At 45.5% G+C, this 21,503-nt stretch overlaps 1 protein-coding gene across 1 annotated transcript in view; it reads left to right on the forward strand.

Moving 5' to 3' along the window:
- The window catches only part of LOC309553089 (vomeronasal type-2 receptor 26-like), a gene marked incomplete at both ends in the record, with an annotated part of 50,406 nt that overhangs the window by 26,634 nt on the left and 2,269 nt on the right, over positions 1 to 21,503 (forward strand). Inside the window, 2 exons of the mRNA XM_082253988.1 lie at positions 9,850 to 10,065; positions 13,459 to 13,582. Coding sequence (XP_082110114.1) covers positions 9,850 to 10,065; positions 13,459 to 13,582 — 340 coding nt within the window. The remainder of the gene's footprint in view (positions 1 to 9,849; positions 10,066 to 13,458; positions 13,583 to 21,503) is intronic.

Below are 21,503 nucleotides of genomic sequence, written 5' to 3' on the forward strand. Positions count from 1 at the left end.
CCTTTTTTTCCCACAAACAGAGCTTTCTTTTGGTGGTATTTGATCACCTGTGCGATTTTTACTTTTTGCGCTATAAACAAAAAAAGAGCGTTTATTTTGAAAAAATAACAATATTTTTAACATTTTTTTATATGAAATTCCCCCCCAAAAAAATGTAAAAACCAATTTTTTTTAACATTTTTGGCCAATTCGTTTTCTGCTACCTATGTTTGGTAAAAAAAATCGCAATAAGCGTATTTTGATTGGTTTGCGCAAAAGTTATTGCGTTTACTAACAAAGGGAAAGATTTATGTCATTTTTGGTGGTTTTTTTTAAACGCGTAATGGCGGCGATCTGCGATTTTTTTTTGCGGGACTGCGACATTGCGGCAGACAGATCGGACCCTTGACTGACATTTTTGACACTTTTGGGGGTACCAGTGACATTACTGCAGTAATCAGTGCTATAAATATGCACTGTTACTGTAAAAATGACACTGGCAGGGAAGGGGTTAATTTTATTGGAGAGGGAGGGGTTAATGTATGCCTGGTGCTTACTAACGTGTGTGGGGGGAGGGGACTGTGTGAGAGCGCCGCCTACAGGGGAGGAGTCTGGCGACGTAGGTCTACGTCGTCAGACGGGATCGTGCCACTTTGCCGCAGTACTATTCAAGTACTCAGCGGTAAAGTATTTAACTGAGAATTGTGCAGTCATATACAACACTGTACCCAAATTAATTTATATAATTTTTTTCATACAAATAGAGCTTTCTTTTTTTTTTTCCAAAACGATTTATTGATACAAAGAGTATGGAAAAAAATCATACAAACAGTTGAACAATCCGATCAACATTCTCGGTGTTCGAGGTGTAATTGAATAAAAACAATAATGCATATAACAGAGTTTCACTTCCAAATAACAGAATTCAGAAAAAAATTTGTATGAGTATGTATAACATAACAGAATAGGTGCAGGTGAGGGAGTATTTCTTGTTTCATCAAGTTGCTAAGTGAAAAGCAGAATAGTGTTGCAGATTCAGAGATAAATTCAGTTACTTGAATGATATAATTGAATTATGCAGAAGTTAGCTGTAGGTGATAGATGGGAGAGGTTGGTTCCCAGCACCAACCTCTCCCATGGAATGAGAAGGATAAGAGTAGAGAAGGGGTAGAGGTGGGGAATGAGGGGAGGGGGGGGAGGGGTTTGGATAATGGGAGTAGTGACTCAATACAAGAAGGCAAATGTATAGGTGATGGTTAGGGAGTTGTTGTTAAGTTTGAGTAAATAGGTTAAAGAGTTACATGTTGCTGTATTTTAAGTGGAAAAAGGGTCTTTATTTCATAATTGAGATGTACATATTTGATTCTCGGAATTTGTTCCAAGGGTTCCAGGTGGAGGCATATTTGAATAGTGAGTCATGGGAGATGGCAATGAGCTCTTCCATCTCTGCCAGTTTGTTAATTTGCATGAACCAGTCTTTAAGGGAGGGGACCTGAGGGGAGCCCCAGTGTCTTGGTATACATAGCTTAGCTGCATTGACTAGGAACATACTTAAGGATTTGCAGTATTTTCTATTGGCGTGAGGTTGTAAATGGAATAGGTATGAGAGAGGTGAGTATGGTAGTGAAGTGAGCGTTATTTCATGAATAATGTTATATGTTTGTTTCCAAAATGCTTGGATAACGGGGCAGTTCCACCAAATGTGAAGCAAACTCCCTTCATTTTCATGGCAACGCCAACATTTGCTATCAATGTCTTTGTTCCAACGGTGAAGGAGAGAGGGTGTACGATACCATCGTGATAGAAGCTTAAAGTTATTCTCTTGGGTGGAGACATTGACGGATCCCTTGTGGACAGCATAAAAAATCCTCGTCCACTGGGCATCTGATACAGTGGTTTGTAGATCGGTTGACCATGCTTCACAAAAAAGGCTATCTCCAGGGGTTGTGTTTTCCCAGAGAGTAGCGTATAATTTTGATATTAAATGAGGTTTATGGTTAGGTTCAAAACATAATTCTTCAAAAGATGATAATTTAATGGGTTTAATGATGTTTTTTAGGCTATGAAGCACAAAATTTCTGATTTGGACATAATTCCAGAATGGGATCCCTGAAAAGTGAGGGAGGGAAGTCAACTCCTCGTATGAGCGAATCTTCCCTTGGTCAAGAAAATGTATAATCCTTGTGTGGTCATTGAAAGAATTGTGGGCGAAGCGCAAGTTTTTATGCCCTGGCGGGAATTGAGGGTTGTGTAAGATGGGTGAAAGGGGACCCGGGACGGAGGTGAAGTTCTGAGTTCTGTAGATGTTATGGAAGCATTTTAAGGTAGGACCTATCAGGGGGTGTTTAAGCGTATTTGAGGGTATAGATTCAAAAGGACACCAAGGGAGGGTCGCCAAGGGAGAGTGAGAGAAGAAGTTTTCTAATGGCACCCAATCTTTCTCCCTGCCTCGGGTGCTCCATTCCACAATGCGCTGTAAATGGCAGGCGTATGCATATTTTTGCAAATCAGGGATACCCAAGCCTCCTTTTAGTTTAGGTTTCGTGAGTTGCGTGAAAATAGACAGAACATTTAAAAATATATATATATATTTTTTTACTTTGTTAGAAAACATATCCAAAACAAATAAATAAATACATTTCTTAATAAATTAAGGCTAAAAGGTATTCTGCAACATGTCTTTAGTGAAAAAAAAAAAAAAATCCCAATAAGTGTATATTGATTGGAAGAAATGACACTTTGCTACAATGTAAAGTAGTGAGTGTACAGCTTGTATAACAGTGTAAATTTGCTGTCCCCTCAAAATAACTCAACACACAGCCATTTATGTCTAAACCACTGGCAACAAAAGTGAGTACACCCCTAAGTGACAATGTCCAAATTGGGCCCAATTAGCCATTTTCCCTCCCCGGTGTTATGTGACTCGTTAGTGTTACAAAGTCTCAGGTGTAAATGTGGAGCAGGTGTGTTAAATTTGGTGTTATCGCTCTCACTCTCTCATACTGGTCACTGGAAGTTCAACATGGCACCCCATGGCAAAGAACTCTCTGAAGATCTGAAAAAAATAATTGCTTCTCTACATAAAGATGACCTAGGCTATACAAAGATTGACAAGACCCTGAAACTGAGCTGCAGCACGGTGGCGAAGACCATACAGCAGAATAACAGGACAGGTTCCACTGAGAACAGGCCAAAGAAGTTGAGTGCACATGCTCAGCATCATATCCAGAGGTTGTCTTTGGGAAATAGAGGTATGATTGCTTCCAGCATTGCTGCAGAGGTTGAAGGAGTGGGGGGTCAGCCTGTCAGTGCTCAGACCATACGCCGCACACTGCATCAAATTGGTCTGCATGGCTGTCATCCCAGAAGGAAGCCTCTTCCAAAGATGATGCACAAGAAAGCCCACAAACAGTTTGCTGAAGACAAGCAGACTAAGGACATGGATTACTGGAACCATCTCCTGTGGTCTGATGAGACCAAGATAAACTTATTTGGTTCAGATGGTGTCAAGTGTGTGTGGCGGCAACCAGACGAGGAGTACAAAGACAAGTGTGTCTTGTCTACAGTCAAGCATGGTGGTGGGAGTGTCATGGTCTGAGGCTGCATGAGTGCTGCTGGCACTGGGAAGCTACAGTTCATTGGGGGAACCATGAATGCCAACATGTACTGTGACATACTGAAGCAGAGCATGATCCCCTCCTTTTAGGGACTGGGCCACAGGGCAGTATTCCAACATGATAACAACCCCAAACACATCTCCAAGACGACTACTGCCTCTCTATAGAAGCTGCGGGTAAAGGTGATGGACTGGCCAAGCATGTCTCCAGACCTAAACCCTATTGAGCATCTGTGGGACATCCTCAAACGGAAGGTGGAGGAGCGCAAGGTCTCTAACATCCACCAGCTCTGTGATGTTGTCATGGAGGAGGGGAAGAGGACTCCAGTGACAACCTGTGAAGCTCTGGTGAACTCCATGCCCAAGATGGTTAAGGCAGTGTTGGAAAATAATGGTGGCCACACAAAATATTGTCACTTTGGGCCCAATTTGCACATTTTCACTTAGGGGTGTACTCACTTTTTTGCCAGTGGTTTAGACATTAATGGCTGTGTGTTGAGTTATTTTGAGGGGACAGTAAATTTACACTGTTATACAAGCTGTACACTCACTACTTTACATTGTAGCAAAGTGTCATTTCTTCAGTGTTGTCACATGAAAAGATAGAATAAAATATTTACAAAAATGTGAGGGGTGTACTCACTTTTGTGAGATACTGTATATATACTGGAATTTTTATTATTTTTATTTTTTATTTTTTTGTGGTTAAGAAGAAAAAAGTGTGATTTGTTGATTATACCAAAACACCTGACAGATATCTACATTTAGAATTGAATGTTAACCTGCATGCCAAAGCCTCATAGAATCTCAAATACACAATGTATCTTGTTTTCCTCTTGGTAACCATTCCTTCTCTGTCAGTGCAGACTAATGTCTATTTTTGACATTCTAACAGGGGCACACAATAAAACAAAAATCATTAAAAACATTTTTTTTTCTTTTTTGCCCAGTAGTGTCAGACGTTTGAAATATGTGCATGCATGCCTGCAAATCAGTGTTAGCTTTTACTGTATTTATATTTTATATGATCCACACACCGTTATTCAGTCTTTTCCATTTACTTCCTCATGGGAGGTGATGGAGGAGGTTCTGTTGTTTGAAGGAAGTGATGTAATCGTCCCTCCTAGGAGGTTCTCTGTTTTCATCCTTTGCCAGGAATCAGGTGTGTAATAGGGCAGTTATTTCCCCACACGAAACTCTCTCCTCTGTTCTTTTATTAACCACTTGTTAGATTGCTCACCCAGTCTACAACATCAAAGAAGTGAAAGGATCAAAAGAGAAGGAAAGGAAAATCAATTAGCCAATCCACAAGGAAGAGGGGGAGGGAGTAGAGTAAGCAGCCATTAGAAAGGGAGCATTTCCCACTGAGCATGTAGATATTTAGATTAGTGGGACTTTCTGATGTTCCCTTGCAGTCTCAATGGCTCTTACAATTGGTATTAAAAAATTAAAGGGATGTGACATCTTACAGTGATATTGAAAACATATTTAAAAAAATAAATAACAAACATGTTATACTTACCTGCTCTGTTTAATAGTTTTGCACAGAGCAGCCCAGATCCTCCTCTTCTCAGGTCCCCCACTGGCGCTCTCCAGGGGCAGATCCAGGGGGAGCAACCCCCCAAGAAAATATCACTGACTCAGAGGCCGAGCATGCCCCGGGAAATCAGAGCTGCTGTCGGGACAACTCACAGCAAATACATATCATCACTTGACGCTCCGCCCCCTGTACCTCCCCCAGCAGTTTTCCAGCAGCAAGCAGGCTGCTGCTTGAGTGGGCAGGATGGGGATGTTCACCCGAGATCGCACCCGCCTGGAAGAGGGAGGTATGAGCAGTTGAGCAGGGGAAGCCGAGTGAATGTTCTTGGATGTAAGCTCATCTAGAGGTACATCGTAGATTAGTTTACAAGCAACCCTATGTTAAGTCTGCTGAGTCCCCTGATGTGTGCCCTCCCAACCCCCCCATTGTGTGTCCTCCTGACCCCCCAGTGTGTGCCCTCCCAACCCCCCGGTGTGTGCCCTTCCAACCTCCTGGTGTGTGCCCTTCCAACTCCCCCCCAGCGTGTGCCCTCCTGACCCTGTACTATGCCGTCCTGCCCTCCCTGATTTGTGCCCTCCTGACTTCCCCAGTGTGTGCCCTTCCAGACCCCTGGTGTGGGCCCTTCTGCCCTTCTGCCCCCCCAGTGTGTGCCGTTCTGCCCCCCCCCCCCCAGTGTGTGCTGTTCTGACCCCCCCGAGGAAACCTAGTCCTTTGCTCTACTGATACCTGCACACTGTCCTATCCTCTGTCTGTCCTCTGTCCTGCTGACCCCCTGTTCTCTGCTCTACTGTTCCCTGTACACTGCCCTACACCCTACTGACCTGTCTACACCGCCCTACAATTTACTGACCCCTACACACTGCCCTACATGCTACTGACTTCTGTACACCACCCTACAAACTATTGACCCCTATAAACAAGCAAGAAATTGGGGGAGCAAACCCTGAACATGTATATCTAAAGCCAGTGCAGCTATGAACCAAGGGACATGTCTATTAAAAAAGAATAGCGCACACATGCAAAAGAAATGACTCTTAAATATGGAGACAATCCATAAATAAAAATGGGGATTTGGTCCCACCATATGGCCATATCATGCTCAAGCCCACCACTGCGTCAAAGTACCCCATTATCAGTGGGTCCTACACTATCCATAAAAAAGGGGTGAATCCAGCCTCTCTAACCCTTGGAGATAACACTCCTTGCTGGGAAAGATGTGCTAATGCACTACAAGGGACTCCTCCTATATCTACTTGATAGTGGACACTGGTAGAGTACAGGTGTGTGTGTGGGGGGGTGGGGTGCTCAACCCCAGAAGTCTGGTCAGACCGAATACATAATAAACAAGCAAGAAATTGGGGGAGCAAACCCTGAACATGTATATCTAAAGCCAGTGCAGCTATGAACCAAGGGACATGTCTATTAAAAAAGAATAGCGCACACATGCAAAAGAAATGACTCTCAAATATGGAGACAATCCATAAATAAAAATGGGGATTTGGTCCCACCATATGGCCATATCGTGCTCAAGCCCACCACTACCTCAAAGTACCCCTATACACTGCCATACATGCTAACGACCTCTGTACACTGCCCTACATCCTACTGACATCTCTGCACCGCCCTACAAACTAATGACCGCTTTAAACTACCCTACAAACTACTGACCACTGTACACTGCCCTACATTATACTGACCTCTGTACACTGTTCTACATATTACTGACCTCTATACACTACCCTATAAACTATTGACCACTGTACACTGCTATACATACTACTGACCTTTGTACACTGCCCTACATACTACTGACCTCTGTAAACAGCCCTACATACTACTGATCTCTGTAGGCTGCCCTACAAACTACTGACCTCTGTACACTGCCCTACATACTACTGACCTCTGTACACTGCCCTACATACTACTGACCTCTTTACACTGCCTTACATACTACTGACCTCTGTACACTGCCCTACATACTACTGATCTCTGTATGCTGCCCTACATACTACTGACCCCTGTACACTGCCCTACAAACTACTGATCACTGTACATTGTACTCTATACGATACATTAAATTCAGTTCTGTAAGCAATACCTTATTTTCTGGCAGTGCCCCTCCCGAGACTAGACTCTGGTTCCGCCCCTGGCACTCCTGGCTCCTCCTTTCTGCTGAGTGCCCTTATAGCAAGCAGCTTGCTGTGAGGGCACCCAAGCAGAAATGCTCCTGAGCCGCTGCTCTGTATGTCCATTCACACATGGAGCGTAGCTCAGCCCTGCCCCCCTCTCTTCTCATTGGATCACTGGCTGTGATTGACAGTAGCAGGATTCAATGGCTCCTGTTGCTGCTTCAGCCAATGAGGAGGAAGAGACCAAGGAGAGCCGCTGCTCATGTGCACATCGCTAGATTGAGATGGGGTTCAGGAAAGTATTAAGGGTGCTGGGGAGGGGAAGGGGGTGCTACCCACAGAAGGTTTTTTTACCATTAGTCATAGAATGCTCCATATCAAGCATTATTTCTGATGATAGGCCCTTTGCTTGCCTTTATATGGCCCTTGGGGCACCATTTTCCCCAATGACACCAGAGATAGCGTCCACATCTCCCACTGACACCAATGATGGGGCACTTTTCCTTGTACTGAATTCAATGATGGGGCACTATTCCTCCCACTGACACCAATGATGGGGCACTATTCCTCCCACAGACACCAATGATGGGGCACTATTCCTTCCACTGACACCAATGATGAGACACAATACCTCCCACTGATATCAATGATGGGACACTTTTTCTCCCATTGACACCAAAAGTGGGGCACTATTCCTCCCACTGTTACTAATGCTGGGGCACTATTCCTCCCACTTAAAGAAGAGGGGAGAAGCGCTCTAAGTGCAGACAATTTATTGCAGATAACAAGGCAGGTGATATACACTCACTAGACATGAAGACTGAAAAGCTGTATGTGTCAAAGCAATCCTGCAGCCATCCTCTGGAGGGTGTCCTCTGGTCACAGGAAGCCGTATGCAGTACTGTCACTGGCGGTGGGAGGGAAGAAAGCCGGCTGTCTCCCACAACATCAGCGGTGAGCGGTCAAGCGGCTCGGATCTGCGGTTCCGTGTTGCGAGTGATGGATGGAGGCACTCTCACCCACAGGGATGGTGGGATCTGTCCGATGTGTTACGGCATGCACGACGCGTTTCTGAGCATGCGCGGGTCCTCTGCACCCGGCGCGCTCTTTCATCAGGTGCTAGAGTGCCGTAGTCTCTGTGGGGCTTTATGTAGTACTACACCTGATGAAAGAGCGCGCCGGGTGCAGAGGACCCGCGCATGCTCAGAAACGCGTCGTGCATGCCGTAACACATCGGACAGATCCCACCATCCCTGTGGGTGAGAGTGCCTCCATCCATCACTCGCAACACGGAACCGCAGATCCGAGCCGCTTGACCGCTCACCGCTGATGTTGTGGGAGACAGCCGGCTTTCTTCCCTCCCACCGCCAGTGACAGTACTGCATACGGCTTCCTGTGACCAGAGGACACCCTCCAGAGGATGGCTGCAGGATTGCTTTGACACATACAGCTTTTCAGTCTTCATGTCTAGTGAGTGTATATCACCTGCCTTGTTATCTGCAATAAATTGTCTGCACTTAGAGCGCTTCTCCCCTCTTCTTTTTGTCTATACAGATTCTTCCTCCTCATCTGTGGAAGAGCAGCTCAGTGCCCACGGACTTTATCCCTTTTAGGATCATCAACCTATTTATGGTATCCCATTGTCCCCTATTGTATGGTACCATTTTATGCCTATGTCTATTTGCAGCTACAACCTTTTTTATTGCCTGTGTTTTTTTTTTTTTTTCCCTTCCCCCCCCTCCCCCCCCTCCCTGGATTCAGCTGCTTATTAGTTCTGTTCATCCACCCTTCATATGCTGGAGGTCTTCGTAGCGCTCTGTGTTTTGTTTTTTATTCCTCCCACTTACACCAACGACTGGACACTATTCCTCCCACTGACACCAGATATAGAGAACTAATTTTCCCAATGACATCAAAGATGGGGCACTGTTCCACTGACACCAACAATGGGGTAATATTCCTTCCACTTACACCAGAGATAGGAAACTAACTCCACTGATACCAATGATGGGGCACTATTCCTCCCACTGACAACAAAGATGGGCACTATCCCTCCCACTGATACCAATGATGGGGCACCATTTCTCCTACTTTCACCAGTGATGGGGCATTATTTTTCCCGCTGACCCCAACAAAGGGGCACCATTACTCCTACGGACACCAATTATGAAATTATTTTTTCCTCCCACTAAACACCATTGATATTGGGGTATTTTCTACACCCACTGGCCACAGCCCAACCCCCCCCCCCCCTAAAATTTGAAGGGCAGTAAACTGGCCCTTTATTTCAAAAGTTTGGGGACCCCTGATATACAGTATGAGGCCGGAGGGTGCTGCATGTGGGAACTGGTAAACAGAGATCTACCAGGGGCAAAAGATTCTGCAAAACTGGATAACTTTCAGGAAAGTTTGGACACCAAATTTAGGATGTTGGCAAGAAATTCTGGAGCGTTCACAAAGTCCCACAAGTGCGGGGTGCCAGTGATTTTAGGAAGGCTGTATCTGATCGCTTTGCTCAGGGATTATAAAGTAAAAATAAAACTAATATTACTATTTGTCGCTGTTATTTTGGCTGTCTCTCATAGTTGATTTTAAGAAAAATACACTTCCAAGATCCCATTGGAGAAGAAGTATTTTTTAACGAGAAAGGAGAAATGTCCACATCCTACCAAATAAATAATTATGTCTATGAAATGAGGAACAGGACTTATCTTTCCTATATATTTGGAAGTTTTACAGCATCTGAAGATGGATATCGGCTTGACATTTTCCCGAATCCCGTATACTGGAAGAACGATGAGGTCAGTCATTATAAAGAAGCACCGAGGATCATCTAAAATACAGCAAAGCAAAAAGAGACCCCACTCCAAGTCTCCCAGAAACTCCATGATGAAAGTTACTTAGAACCATCAAATATTATACCTTTTTTTTTTTTTTTTTGTAGAGGTCCTAGAAAATAAAATGGCGGTTGTTGCAATTTTTTTATGTCACACGGTATTTGTGCAGCAGGTTTTCAAATGCAATTTTTTCGGAAAAATACACTTTCATTAATTTTACTGCATAAAAAACACAATATATAACCCATTTTTTTGTAAAATATAAAAGATGATTTTATGCTAAGTAAACAGTTACCTAACATGTCAAGATTTAAAATTGCGCATGCTCGTGGAATGGCGACAAACTACGATACTAAAAAAATCTCCATAGACGACACTTTAACATTTTTTACAGGTTACCAGTTTAGAGTTACACAGGAGGTCAGGTGTTAGAATTATTGCTCTCACTATAAAGCTCACGGCGATACCTCACGTGTGGTGTGAACACCGTTTACATGTGTGCGCGCGACCTATGTAAGCATTCGTACGTGAGCAAAGGGGGACGGGGGGAGCGTTTTAAAAAAAATATATATTATTATTTTTTTTTATTTATTACACTGTCCCTTTATTTTTTCTATCACTTTTATTAATTTATTATAAGAAATAAAAACATCCCTTGTGATATAAAGCATGGCAGGTCCTCTTTTTGGAGACATCTGGGGTCTATAAGACCCCAAATCTCTCCTCTACCCTTGAAAGCATGAGATAAAAAAAAAAAAAGCATTGATCTCATGCTTTATAAAAAAAAAAAAAAAAAAAAATAATGGCAGTTTACATCTGCCCTAACTGGAAGTGGCGAAAATTCATGTCTATAGAGGTGATCAGAGACGATCCGGTCTTCAGGTGACCTGTTTTGAAAACCGGCTCAACCCCTGGAGTGGATGCCAGGCTCCCCGCAGGGATGGAAAGCCCAGAGAGGCACTGGAGGGCGGCGGGAGGAGGGGGACCCTCCTGTAAAAGCAATCTAGTGACTAATTAGCTGCTAGGATTGCTTTTACTTTACAAAGCATTGATGGCTGAAAATTTTAATACCAGGGTTATGGCTGACAGCTGCAGTCATAATTCCAGTATAACTGCTTGCAGTCAATAATGTACACGTATGTAAATTGGGGGCAAGTGGTTAAACAAATTGTAATGTTTTTCATTAACTTCAGTCCAGCCAGTCAGGAATGTTTCAGGGCTAAAAAATCAGAACTCACACAAAGTTACTTTCGCAGGGGTTTTTAGCATCACCACAACAGAACATATGTTTTTTAGCCTTGTGACTATCACAGCTCTGCCCATCTTGGGCTTTGCAGGTTCCAGCACAGGTTCCAGATCATGTTCAGGCCGCAGCCTGGAGGGACAGCAGTTATCAGAGCACTGGGACGGCACAATAATGCTGCTGGGAAGAGCTTCAGGTTCCTAACCCAGATACTAGAATGTTTCCTCAAGGCAGGGATTGCCCCTGTTCTGACCCTACTCTCCTGGAACCATTCCCTGGGTTAAAGGAGTTGTAAAGTCAGAAGGCTTTTTATCTTAATGCATTCTATTATTTGTGTTCTTCAGATTGTCCTCCTGTCTTGCTCGAGATTCCTGTATCAGTGTGTTCTTCAGACTGTCCTCCTTTCATCTTCTAGATTCCTGTATCAGTGTGTTCTTCAGATTACCCTCCTGTCTTCTTCTAGATTCCTGTATCAGTGTGTTCTTCAGATTGTCCTCCTGTCTTGCTCTAGATTCCTCTATTAGTGTGTTCTTTAGATTGTCCTCCTGTTGTACTCTAGATTCCTGTATGTAACGCTCCTGCGTTTTATGTATGATGTGGATTTTCAGCTGCAGAAATATTCCACTTCAGTAGTCATGTAGAGAAACGCTGAGACACCAATCCCAACTCTCAATGACTCATGATGTGTGGATGATCTCAATTCAGCAAGTAAATACACACACTCAATAAGATGTTTCCTAGAGTGACTTATGTATATAGTAACACAGTGATGATAGGCTGAAGAGACAGGTTGGGTAGAGATGGTAGATGACAGACACTTGAAAGGAAATGTTCTTGAAAGTAAGATAGTAGCAGATGGGATGCAGATAGGTTTAGCAATCATGTATGGTAGTAGATGACAGAGTAGCAGGTGGACATACAAGAGAGATCAACCCAGTGCAAGAACAGGTGGTAGTAGGCTCAAGAGCTAGCAATCTTAGATAATGCAGATGTAGTAATAGTCCTTAGTATGCAGAGCTAGATAGTGTAAGCTTTAGTATAAAGGTTATAGAGATTTCCCCTGTGGGGTACTTATCACTAATAGCAATGTAGCAGAGGAGAGGTTCGGCAAGAGCGGATGATCCGGTAGCGGGATACAGGGATCAGCGCAGCGTGGTTCCGACAGCGAGGTATGCTTGCAAGCACGAGAGCTTCAAGACAGGTTAACATCAAGGCACAAAGCAGTTTGAACGAACACATGTGAGTGAGAGCCGGCGATCTAAATAGCCATCCAGTCCGGCGCTCAGTGATGACAGCATCAGTCTTAAAGGTGTATGCGCACCTTACCAAAAGAGAATGGTGGGGCGCATACGCTTATGAAAGAGTAATTAGGGTACCCAAAGGTACCAGAACATTACACTGTATCAGTGTGTTCCTCAGATTGTCCTCCTGTTTTACTCTAGATTCCTGTATCAGTGTGTTCTTCAGATTGTTCTCCTGTTTTCTTCTAGATTCCTGTATCAGTGTGTTCCTCAGATTGTTCTCCTGTTTTCTTCTAGATTCCTGTATCAGTGTGTTCTTCAGATTGTTCTCCTGTCTTCTTCTAGATTCCTGTATCAGTGTGTTCTTCAGATTATCCTCACATCTTCTTCTAGATTCCTGTATCAGTGTGCTCCTCAGATTGTTCTCCTGTCTTCTTCTAGATTCCTGTATCAGTGTGTTCTTTAGATTGTCCTCCTGCCTTGCTCTAGATTCCTGTATCAGTGTGTTCTTCAGATTGTTCTCCTGTCTTCTTCTAGATTCCTGTATCAGTGTGTTCTTCAGATTATCCTCCCGTCTTCTTCTAGATTCCTGTATCAGTGTGTTCTTCAGATTATCCTCCTGTCTTCTTCTAGATTCCTGTATCAGTGTGTTCTTCAGATTATCCTCCCGTCTTCTTCTAGATTCCTGTATCAGTGTGTTCTGCAGATTATCCTCCTGTCTTCTTCTAGATTCCTCTATCAGTGTGTTCTTTAGATTATCCTCCCATCTTCTTCTAGATTCCTGTATCAGTGTTTTCTTTAGATTATCCTCTTGTCTTCTTCTAGATTCCTGTATCAGTGTGTTCTTTATATTGTCCTCTTTTTGTCTTCTAGATTCCTTCATCAGTGTGTTCTTTAGATTGTCCCCCAGGTAATAGAAGAGTCCAGAAGCCAGATATGCCTGTGTGCTGCTTTTACTGCGTTCATTGCCCAAAGGGGGAGATATCCAATCATACAGGTAGGTAACTTTTTATTTTCTTTAATAATTAGCCTATTAAGCTTGTGAAAAGACCTTTTATAATGAGTGTATGTTGTGAAGCCCCTATGATGAGAAATACAAAGTTGATGCGCAAGATGTACATCATCAGGAAATGAGATAGGCCATCAGTACATTGGGACTGATCGATTTTCAGATATATATACCATAGTTTGTAGACTCTATAACTCTCCTAGAGGAAAAATAATATACACTGATTTGGGTTATTTTTACCAAAGAAATGTAGCAGAATACATTTTGGCCTAAATTTATGACTAGGGATGAGCTTCGAGTTCGAGTCGAGGCTACGTTCGACTCGAGCATTGGTCGTTTGATCATTGAGTATCTATTGATCAGTTGTGTATACCCTATATTGATCTGTATCAACATCATGTCCGAAAGCCTGACAAGGAGAGGTCGACGCTCACAGGCCACAAAAAGAGGGCAAGCAGCCTCTGTGTCCATTGTGAAAAGTGGTGGTCACAGTCGACATAGTGCATCCTCTGCAGGTGGTGCACACCCGTCAATTATTTCCGGTGCTGTCCGTGCTATTCATCCACAAGATGTGGAAGAGTTGGTGGAGTGGATCAACAAGCCCTCCTCATCCTCCTCTTCCTCTGACACCCACGCTCCCAGTAGTTTGCCTTCCACCACAGCTGCCAAAGCGGCCCATTTCACAGGCTCCTTCTCCACAGCTATTCCTTCAGTTGCCCCACCATCATGCATGGAGGAGTCACCTGAACTATTCGATCATAGTGTCAGTGACATGCTACTGGAGGATGCGCAGCCATTTGAAAGCTGTGATTTTGTTTCCCAGGTGGATGAAGGGAATAACATGAGCCTAGAGGGAGGGGGTAACAACTAGTGATGGACGAATATTGGCCGGGACGGTTTGCGAACGATATCCGCAAACTCGCTCAAATGTTCGCGAACCGCAAGTTCGCGGCGAACCCCATTCATTTTAATGGCAGGCGAAAATTAAAAACCTCCAGGTCATATTTGCAGCCACAAAATACTTACTAGCTGTGCCAACATGGACACTGACATACCAGAAGTATTGCTATTGGAAAAGTTGCCATATAAAAATGTTTTATTTTTTTTCAGCAAAAAAATGTATTTATTTTTTTTCTAAATCAGCCAGAACTGACAGCAGCCGGTAAATACATGTCAAATACATATAGGGTCCATTCACACATCTGTAAAATGGGTCCGCATCCATTCCACAATTTAACTGAACGTTTACAGACCCATTGATTTTCAATTCCAGTCTGAAAAATTAGGCATTCACAGAATAAAGAAGTAAGTGTCGGCCAGTACAGGCCCCAAAAATTAGCCAACAGGCGTTCACCTGACAGCAAAGAACGTAGTATTCTGTGGCTGGAGGTACATTAGGCATTGACAGGATAAATAAGTAAGTAACTTGGTTTTCTGTGGCTGGAGGTTGCTGTGTGGAGCAGGGACAGACTGTATAGTGACACAAGTCGCTAGCTAATAGTTCCACAAAAGTCTTTTGTCAGTGTAGGGAGAGGTTGCTGTGTGGAGCAGGGACAGACTGTAGCAATTAGGCATTCAACGGATATAAAAGGCCTTTTATGCCGCTGTATTTACCTAAGACAGGGACCATGAATTGTTAAGGGTGGTGGCGGATATTTGTGGCCTGTCATGAGGAATTTGAATCAAACATGGTCTACTGGTCACATGTGTTGAATTCCTCCGAGATCCATGCCTCATTAATTTTTAGAAATGTGAGGTAGTCAACACTGTCGTGAGCTAGGCGAGTGCGCTTATCGGTCACGATTCCCCTTGCTGAGCTGAACGTCCTTTCGGACAGGACACTGGACAAAGGGCAAACCAACAGTTCCATTGCAAATTGTGCAAGCTCTGGCCAGAGGTAAAGCCTGCCCACCCAGTAGTCCAGGGGTTCATCACTTCTCAGAGCTTCCACCTCGGACACCTGTCGGTCTAGGCATTCCCTGATGCTGGATCCGGAGTACAGCTGTCGATGGTTCGGCTGAAAGAAGGATCTCATATCAGAAGTGACCAACACATCTTCAAAACGCCCTCTTCTTGCAGGCGCTGTTGGATTGGTACCCGCAACTGTTTCTCTGTGAGTGGAAATTCCTCTGCCAGCGGAGGCAAAAGCAGAATGCAGCATTTCTCGAAGCAAGGCCTGGAAGTGCTGCATTCAGACAGCCCTCTGTGATGGTGGTAACATTTCCACCATTTTTTGTTTGAACCAGGGGTCTAAGTACGTTTCCACCCAGTACTGGTCCTTGCCCTTTATGCTTTTTATGCGGGGGTCCCCCTTAAACACTGGAGCATGAAGGTTCCAATTTGCACTAAACTGGAAGCGGTGTAGTGGCCTGGCTCCTGCTCATCATCCAGGATAATGTTGTCCTCGTTCTCCTCCCCCCATCCACGGACAACACCAGGGATCATAGAAAGGTTTAAAGCATGCTCTTCTTGCTCCTTCTCATTCGCCCTGGCACCATCCTCCTCTGACCCCTCTTCAGACTCCTGTTGTTGACTTGTCTCAGATGGAGTAGCCCCTAATGGGAATTCATCCAACTTCCTCATCTACCTGCTCCTGCTCCTCGATGGCTTGATCAATGACACGACGCATTGCACGCTCCAGAAAGAAGGCGTAAGGTACGATGTCACTGATAGCAGTTTGATGATTTCATCAAATGGCTGCAGAAGTCTGCATGCGTAACGCATTAGCAGCCACTGGCGCGAAAAAAAATAACCAAGCTCCCCAGAACCTGTCCTGCCGCAGAGTTCGTACAGGTAGTCGTTAACTGCAGGTTTCTGCTGGAGCAGCCTATCAGGCATATACAAGGTTGAGTTCCATCGTGTCTGGCAGTCATAAATAAGATGTCTGATGGGCAGGTTGTGTCGCTGCTGAATGTCAGCAAGGCGAGTCATGGCTGTGTAAGATCTTCTGAAATGGCCCGAGATTTTCCTGGCCTGCCGCAAGACGTCCTGGACCCCCAGGGTATTTGCCAATGAATCGCTGCACGACCAAGTTCAGGATGTGTGTAATTTCTCCCTGTTTCAGCACGCTCAGCAGATTGGCACCGTTGTCGCACACCACTTTACCAACTGTCAAATTGAGCGGTGTCAGCCACTGATCTGCCTGTGAACGCAAAGCTGAAAGGAGTGCAGGACCAGTGTCGCTCTTGGCTTCCAGGCACAACAGAAGCAGCACAGCATGGCAACGTCTCACCTGGCATGCCGAATAGGTTCTGGGGATCTTTGGCGGCGCAGTGGAAGAGACGGTAGCAGCGGAAAAGGAGGAGTCAGCCGAGGAGGAGAGGGAGGATGGAGTAGGAGGAGGAGAAGAAGAGGCAGGCCTGCATGCAATCTGAGGCGGTAAAACCAAATCTACACGGGTGCCACGGGTTACATGCTTGACAGCCGTCAGAAGGTTCAGCCAGTGGGCAGTAAAAGTTATATACCTTCCCTGCCCGTGTTTGCTAGACCATGTGTCTGTGGTCAGATGTATCTTGGCAATGACACTGTTTGCCAGAGATACATTCACTTGCCGCTGAACATGGCCATATAGCTCTGGAATGCCCTTCTGCGAGAAATATTTTCTTCCTGGAAATTTCCATTGTGGTGTTCCAATGGCCACAAATTTCCGAAAAGCCTCCGAGTCCACCAGTTGATATAGCAGTAGTTGGCGGGCTATCAGTTCCGACAAGCCAGTGGTCAACCATTGGGCAAGAGGGTTATCCGGCGTCATCATTTTTTTTACGCTCCAACATTTGGGCCACAGAAGCCTACCTTTTTCCATAAAACGTGAGGACGGCATGATGGAATGTGGAGTGGAGGACAATTGTGAGGAGAGAGGAGAAGGAGAAGAGGCTTGACGGTGAGAGCCTGGAGTGTGGCTTTGTGAGTTCTGACGGCGTTGCTCCCACTAGGCTCGGTGATGGGAGCCCAGGTGCCTTCTTAAGGCGGTCGTCCCTAGGTGAGTGTTGGGCTTACCGCAACTTATGCGTTGACTGCAAAGGCTGCAGATGGTAACACTATTGTCAGCAGCGGACACATTAAAAAAAGCCCACACTGCGGAGCCATGTGCCGGCGTCCTGAGAGCGCCAGATGTGACTGTACATGGTTGATGGCTCGCTCCTGATACATTAGCAGTCTGCTTACTCCCTCCTGTGCAATGTAACTTCCGCCTGCTTCTCCTCCCTATCTGCTGGTCCATCTCTCCCTCTAAACTCCCCTCCTCTTCCTCTCTTGTGGGCACCCACGTGACGTCCATATAGACGTCATCATCGACGTCTCCTTCCCCACCACTAACAATCGAGATCTCGGAGACAGCGGGGCCCAACCTCCTTGGGCTGATCTGGTTAAAAAAAATTGGGCAGTAACTTTTGTCACTGTGTGTAGCAGAGGTAATGCAGCAAAAAAGGCAACATTTCTGCAGTACCCAAATCCACTATAATATGCTTTCTATATTAGAAAGTATATTATAAGTGTATTACACCCCTATATACTGCACACCAAACAATAGTACACCTATAACAGTCCTTAAAAGGACTTTTGTTGACCTATTACCGAGCAATTTGTGTCACTGACAATCTGTCCCTGCTCCCCACAGCAAACCTCTCCCTACACTGACAAAAGACAGAATATAGTTAGTACACCTATACCACATACCAGTCATTAAAAGGACTTTTGTGGACCTATAACCGAGCGATCTGTGTCACTGACAATCTGTCCCTGCTCCACACAGCAAACCTCTCCCTACACTGACAAAAAGCAGAATGTAAAATGGCAGCCAGCTCAGGTCTATTTATAAGGTAGGGGGTATGGCCATGTGCTGAAATGTCTCAGTTGGCTGTCCTGTACCACCTGATGGATGTGTCATGGGTCAAAGTTCTTCACAATGTAAACGAATATGGCGGCCGCGAACATCGCCATATGTTCGCATGTTCGGCGAATCGCGAACGAGCAAAGTTCGCCGTGAACCGACCACCGGGTGAACCGTAAGGCCATCTCTAGTGACAACGATAGACAAAAGACCAGCAGTCATGTTGCCACAGCTGAAGCATATTGCCAAGTTTGCTCCAGTGACGAGGAGGGAGGGGATGATGAGGTCACCGACTGTACTTGGGTGCCTGACAGGATAGAGGAGGAGGAGGGGGAGGATGAGGATGTGCTCCATGGGCCGGCCTAGCAGTAGCCAACCTATTGCGTCACAGCACAGAGCTCCACAGGTGCAGGGTGCTGCAAAATCCCTGCAGACTCCAAAAAGTTCATTAGTGTGGGCTTTTTTCCAGCACCTGTGCAGTAGACCGCAGCGTTGCTGTTTGCATCATCTGTCAAGTGGATCAAGCACGGCCAGAACACCAGCTTGGGCACCACATGCTTGAAAAGGCATATGACTTCCTGCCATGCAGTCCGTTGGCAATAGCACCTGAAAGAGGCACCAGATCAAAACAAGCTAACATCACCTTGCTCCTCATCTGCAATCTCTAACCCTACTATACCTCATGCCTTCTCAAATGCCAGCATTGAGAGGGATGATGGTATAGCAATGAGTGTCACAGAGAGTTGCACCCAATCTGCTAGCAGTACACCACCACTTGATTTGAGCAGCAGGCAAATTTCAATACCCCAGTATTTGAACCCTAGAAAGAAATACTGTCCCAGCCATCCACATGCTCAGCGTCTTAATGCTAGCTTGGCCAAATTGCTAGCATTACAGTTGCTGCCTTTTCAGCTGGTAGACTGGGCTCCCTTTCACGAATTTGTGGATTGTGCTGCACCACAGTGGCAGGTTCCAAAAAGGCATTACTTTTCACGTAAGGCCATTCCGGCTCTCTACCGTCATGTGGAAGGTAGTGTTTTGGCCTCGTTGGACAAAGCGGTCAGCAGGAAGGTGCACATTGCTGCTGACTCTTGGTCCAACAGGCATAGACAGGGACGGTACATTTATTTCACGGCGCACTGGGTAACTCATCTGGCAGCTGGGAAGGATGCAGGACAGGGTTCAGTCTTGCAGCTTGTTTTGCCACCACGCCTCCAAAAAGCTGGTGCTGGTTCTGCCACATCTGGCTATTCCACCACCACCTGCTCCTCCTCCTCTTCCTCCATGTCCTCTTCTGCGCAATTCTCCTCTGCAGCAGCAGTGCTCCCTAAGCTTTCAAAGGACTACGCAAGCAGTCAGGCTAAAAGATGCCATGTCGTGCTTCAGTTGGTCTGTCTAGGGGATAGGAGTCACACCGGTGCAGAGATTCTGTCAGTTCTGCAGGGGCAGGCTCAGAGATGGTTGACGCCACAACAAGATCTCCTGAGGCAGGCCAGTAAAGTCTGTGGCCATTTCCGCCATTCGTTCAATGCCAGTGCTTACTTATCTGTCATTCAAGGGGAATTCAACCTGCCCGCCAACCGCCTCATTTGTGACATGCCCAACAGGTGGAACTCAACGTTCGCAATGCTGCAGCGGCTGCATACACAGCAGAGGGCCATCAATGAGTACCTGTGTGAGTATGGCACAAGTAGGAGCTTGGCTTTTTTTCACCACGCCAGTGGCTTTTGATTAATGATGCATGCATCGTCCTGTCACCATTTGAGGAGGCCACAAGGATGGTGAGTCTGGACGATGCATGCATCAATGACACTATCCCGCTAGTCTACCTGCTGGAGCACACACTGTGTGGAATTATGGACAGGGCACTTGAGTCAGAACAGCGGCAGGAAGAAGAGGACTTCCTTTCCTCACAAGGCCCCCTTTATGCAGATATCATTCCTGCAGGGCCACAAAACACACAGGAGGAAGAGGATTTCGGCAGCATGGATGTAGAGGAAGAGGATAGCATACAGTAGTCTTCAAGGGATGGTTTTGATTCCCCAGAAACCCCAAGAGTTGTACGTGTTTGGGGAGAGGTTGCTCCTGCTGACAATGTCATCCTTAGTGACCCAGAGGACTCAGAAGCTCATGCCTCCTCCAATTTATGTTGCATGGGCTCCCTGATTCTGCAAAGCCTGCGAAAGGACCCAAGGATTCGTGCTATCAAGAAGAGGGATAATTACTGGTTGGCAACCCTTCTTGATCCACGTTACAAGGGTAATGTTGCAGAGCTCCTCCTGCCTTTGCAGAGGGAGCAGAGGATGAAACATCTTGAGGAAGCCTTGAAAAAAAAAATTGTGTACCACCTTTCCAGACACTGGGAGGTCAACATTCTCCGGACGTGTTTCTGAGGCATCGTTCAGCCAAAGGAGGAGCAGTGGAGAAGGAGGCCGACTGCCTTTAAACAGTTCTTTTGTCCTTAGCAGCACCCAGGGCTGTTAGGTTTAAGCAACCATTGCCAGCGTCTCCATCATATGGTGCTTGATTACCAAGGCACAAGAGCAGACTTGGAGACCTTTCCAGCTGCGCATCCACTGGCTTACTGGGTCTTGAGGATGGACCACTGGCCAGAACTTGCTCAATATGCAATGGAGCTACTGGACTGTCCTGCTTCCAGCGTGCTTTCCGAACGGACGTTCAGTGCCGCTGGAGGTTTTGTGATGGACAAAAGAGTGCGTCTGTCCACAGACTCTGTTGATCAGCTGACTTTCATCAAAATGAACCAGTCCTGGATCAACAAGAGCTATCAAGCCCCTGATGCTGATGTAACAGATTGAATTTGCTAGGGGTCTGCCATCCCTTGAAGACTGCATATGCTGCCTATCCTATTCCTCTACCTTGATTCTGCTAGCTCCCAGGTCACTACCAACCCCCAAGGCCTAATTTTTCAGCACTTGTATGACAGGTGCATACAATTTAAAAGTCGTATGTCACTTTTAACAGCAGGCCCTGTCCCTGTGCCCTGCTAACTGTGAGGGGTTACGGTGTTCAGGCACCACCAACACCAAAGGCCCAATTTTTGGCACTTGTATAGCACAT

The sequence above is a fragment of the Pelophylax lessonae genome (assembly GCF_965119305.1).
Source record: "Pelophylax lessonae genome assembly, chromosome: 1".
NCBI classification, from domain to species: domain Eukaryota; kingdom Metazoa; phylum Chordata; class Amphibia; order Anura; family Ranidae; genus Pelophylax; species Pelophylax lessonae.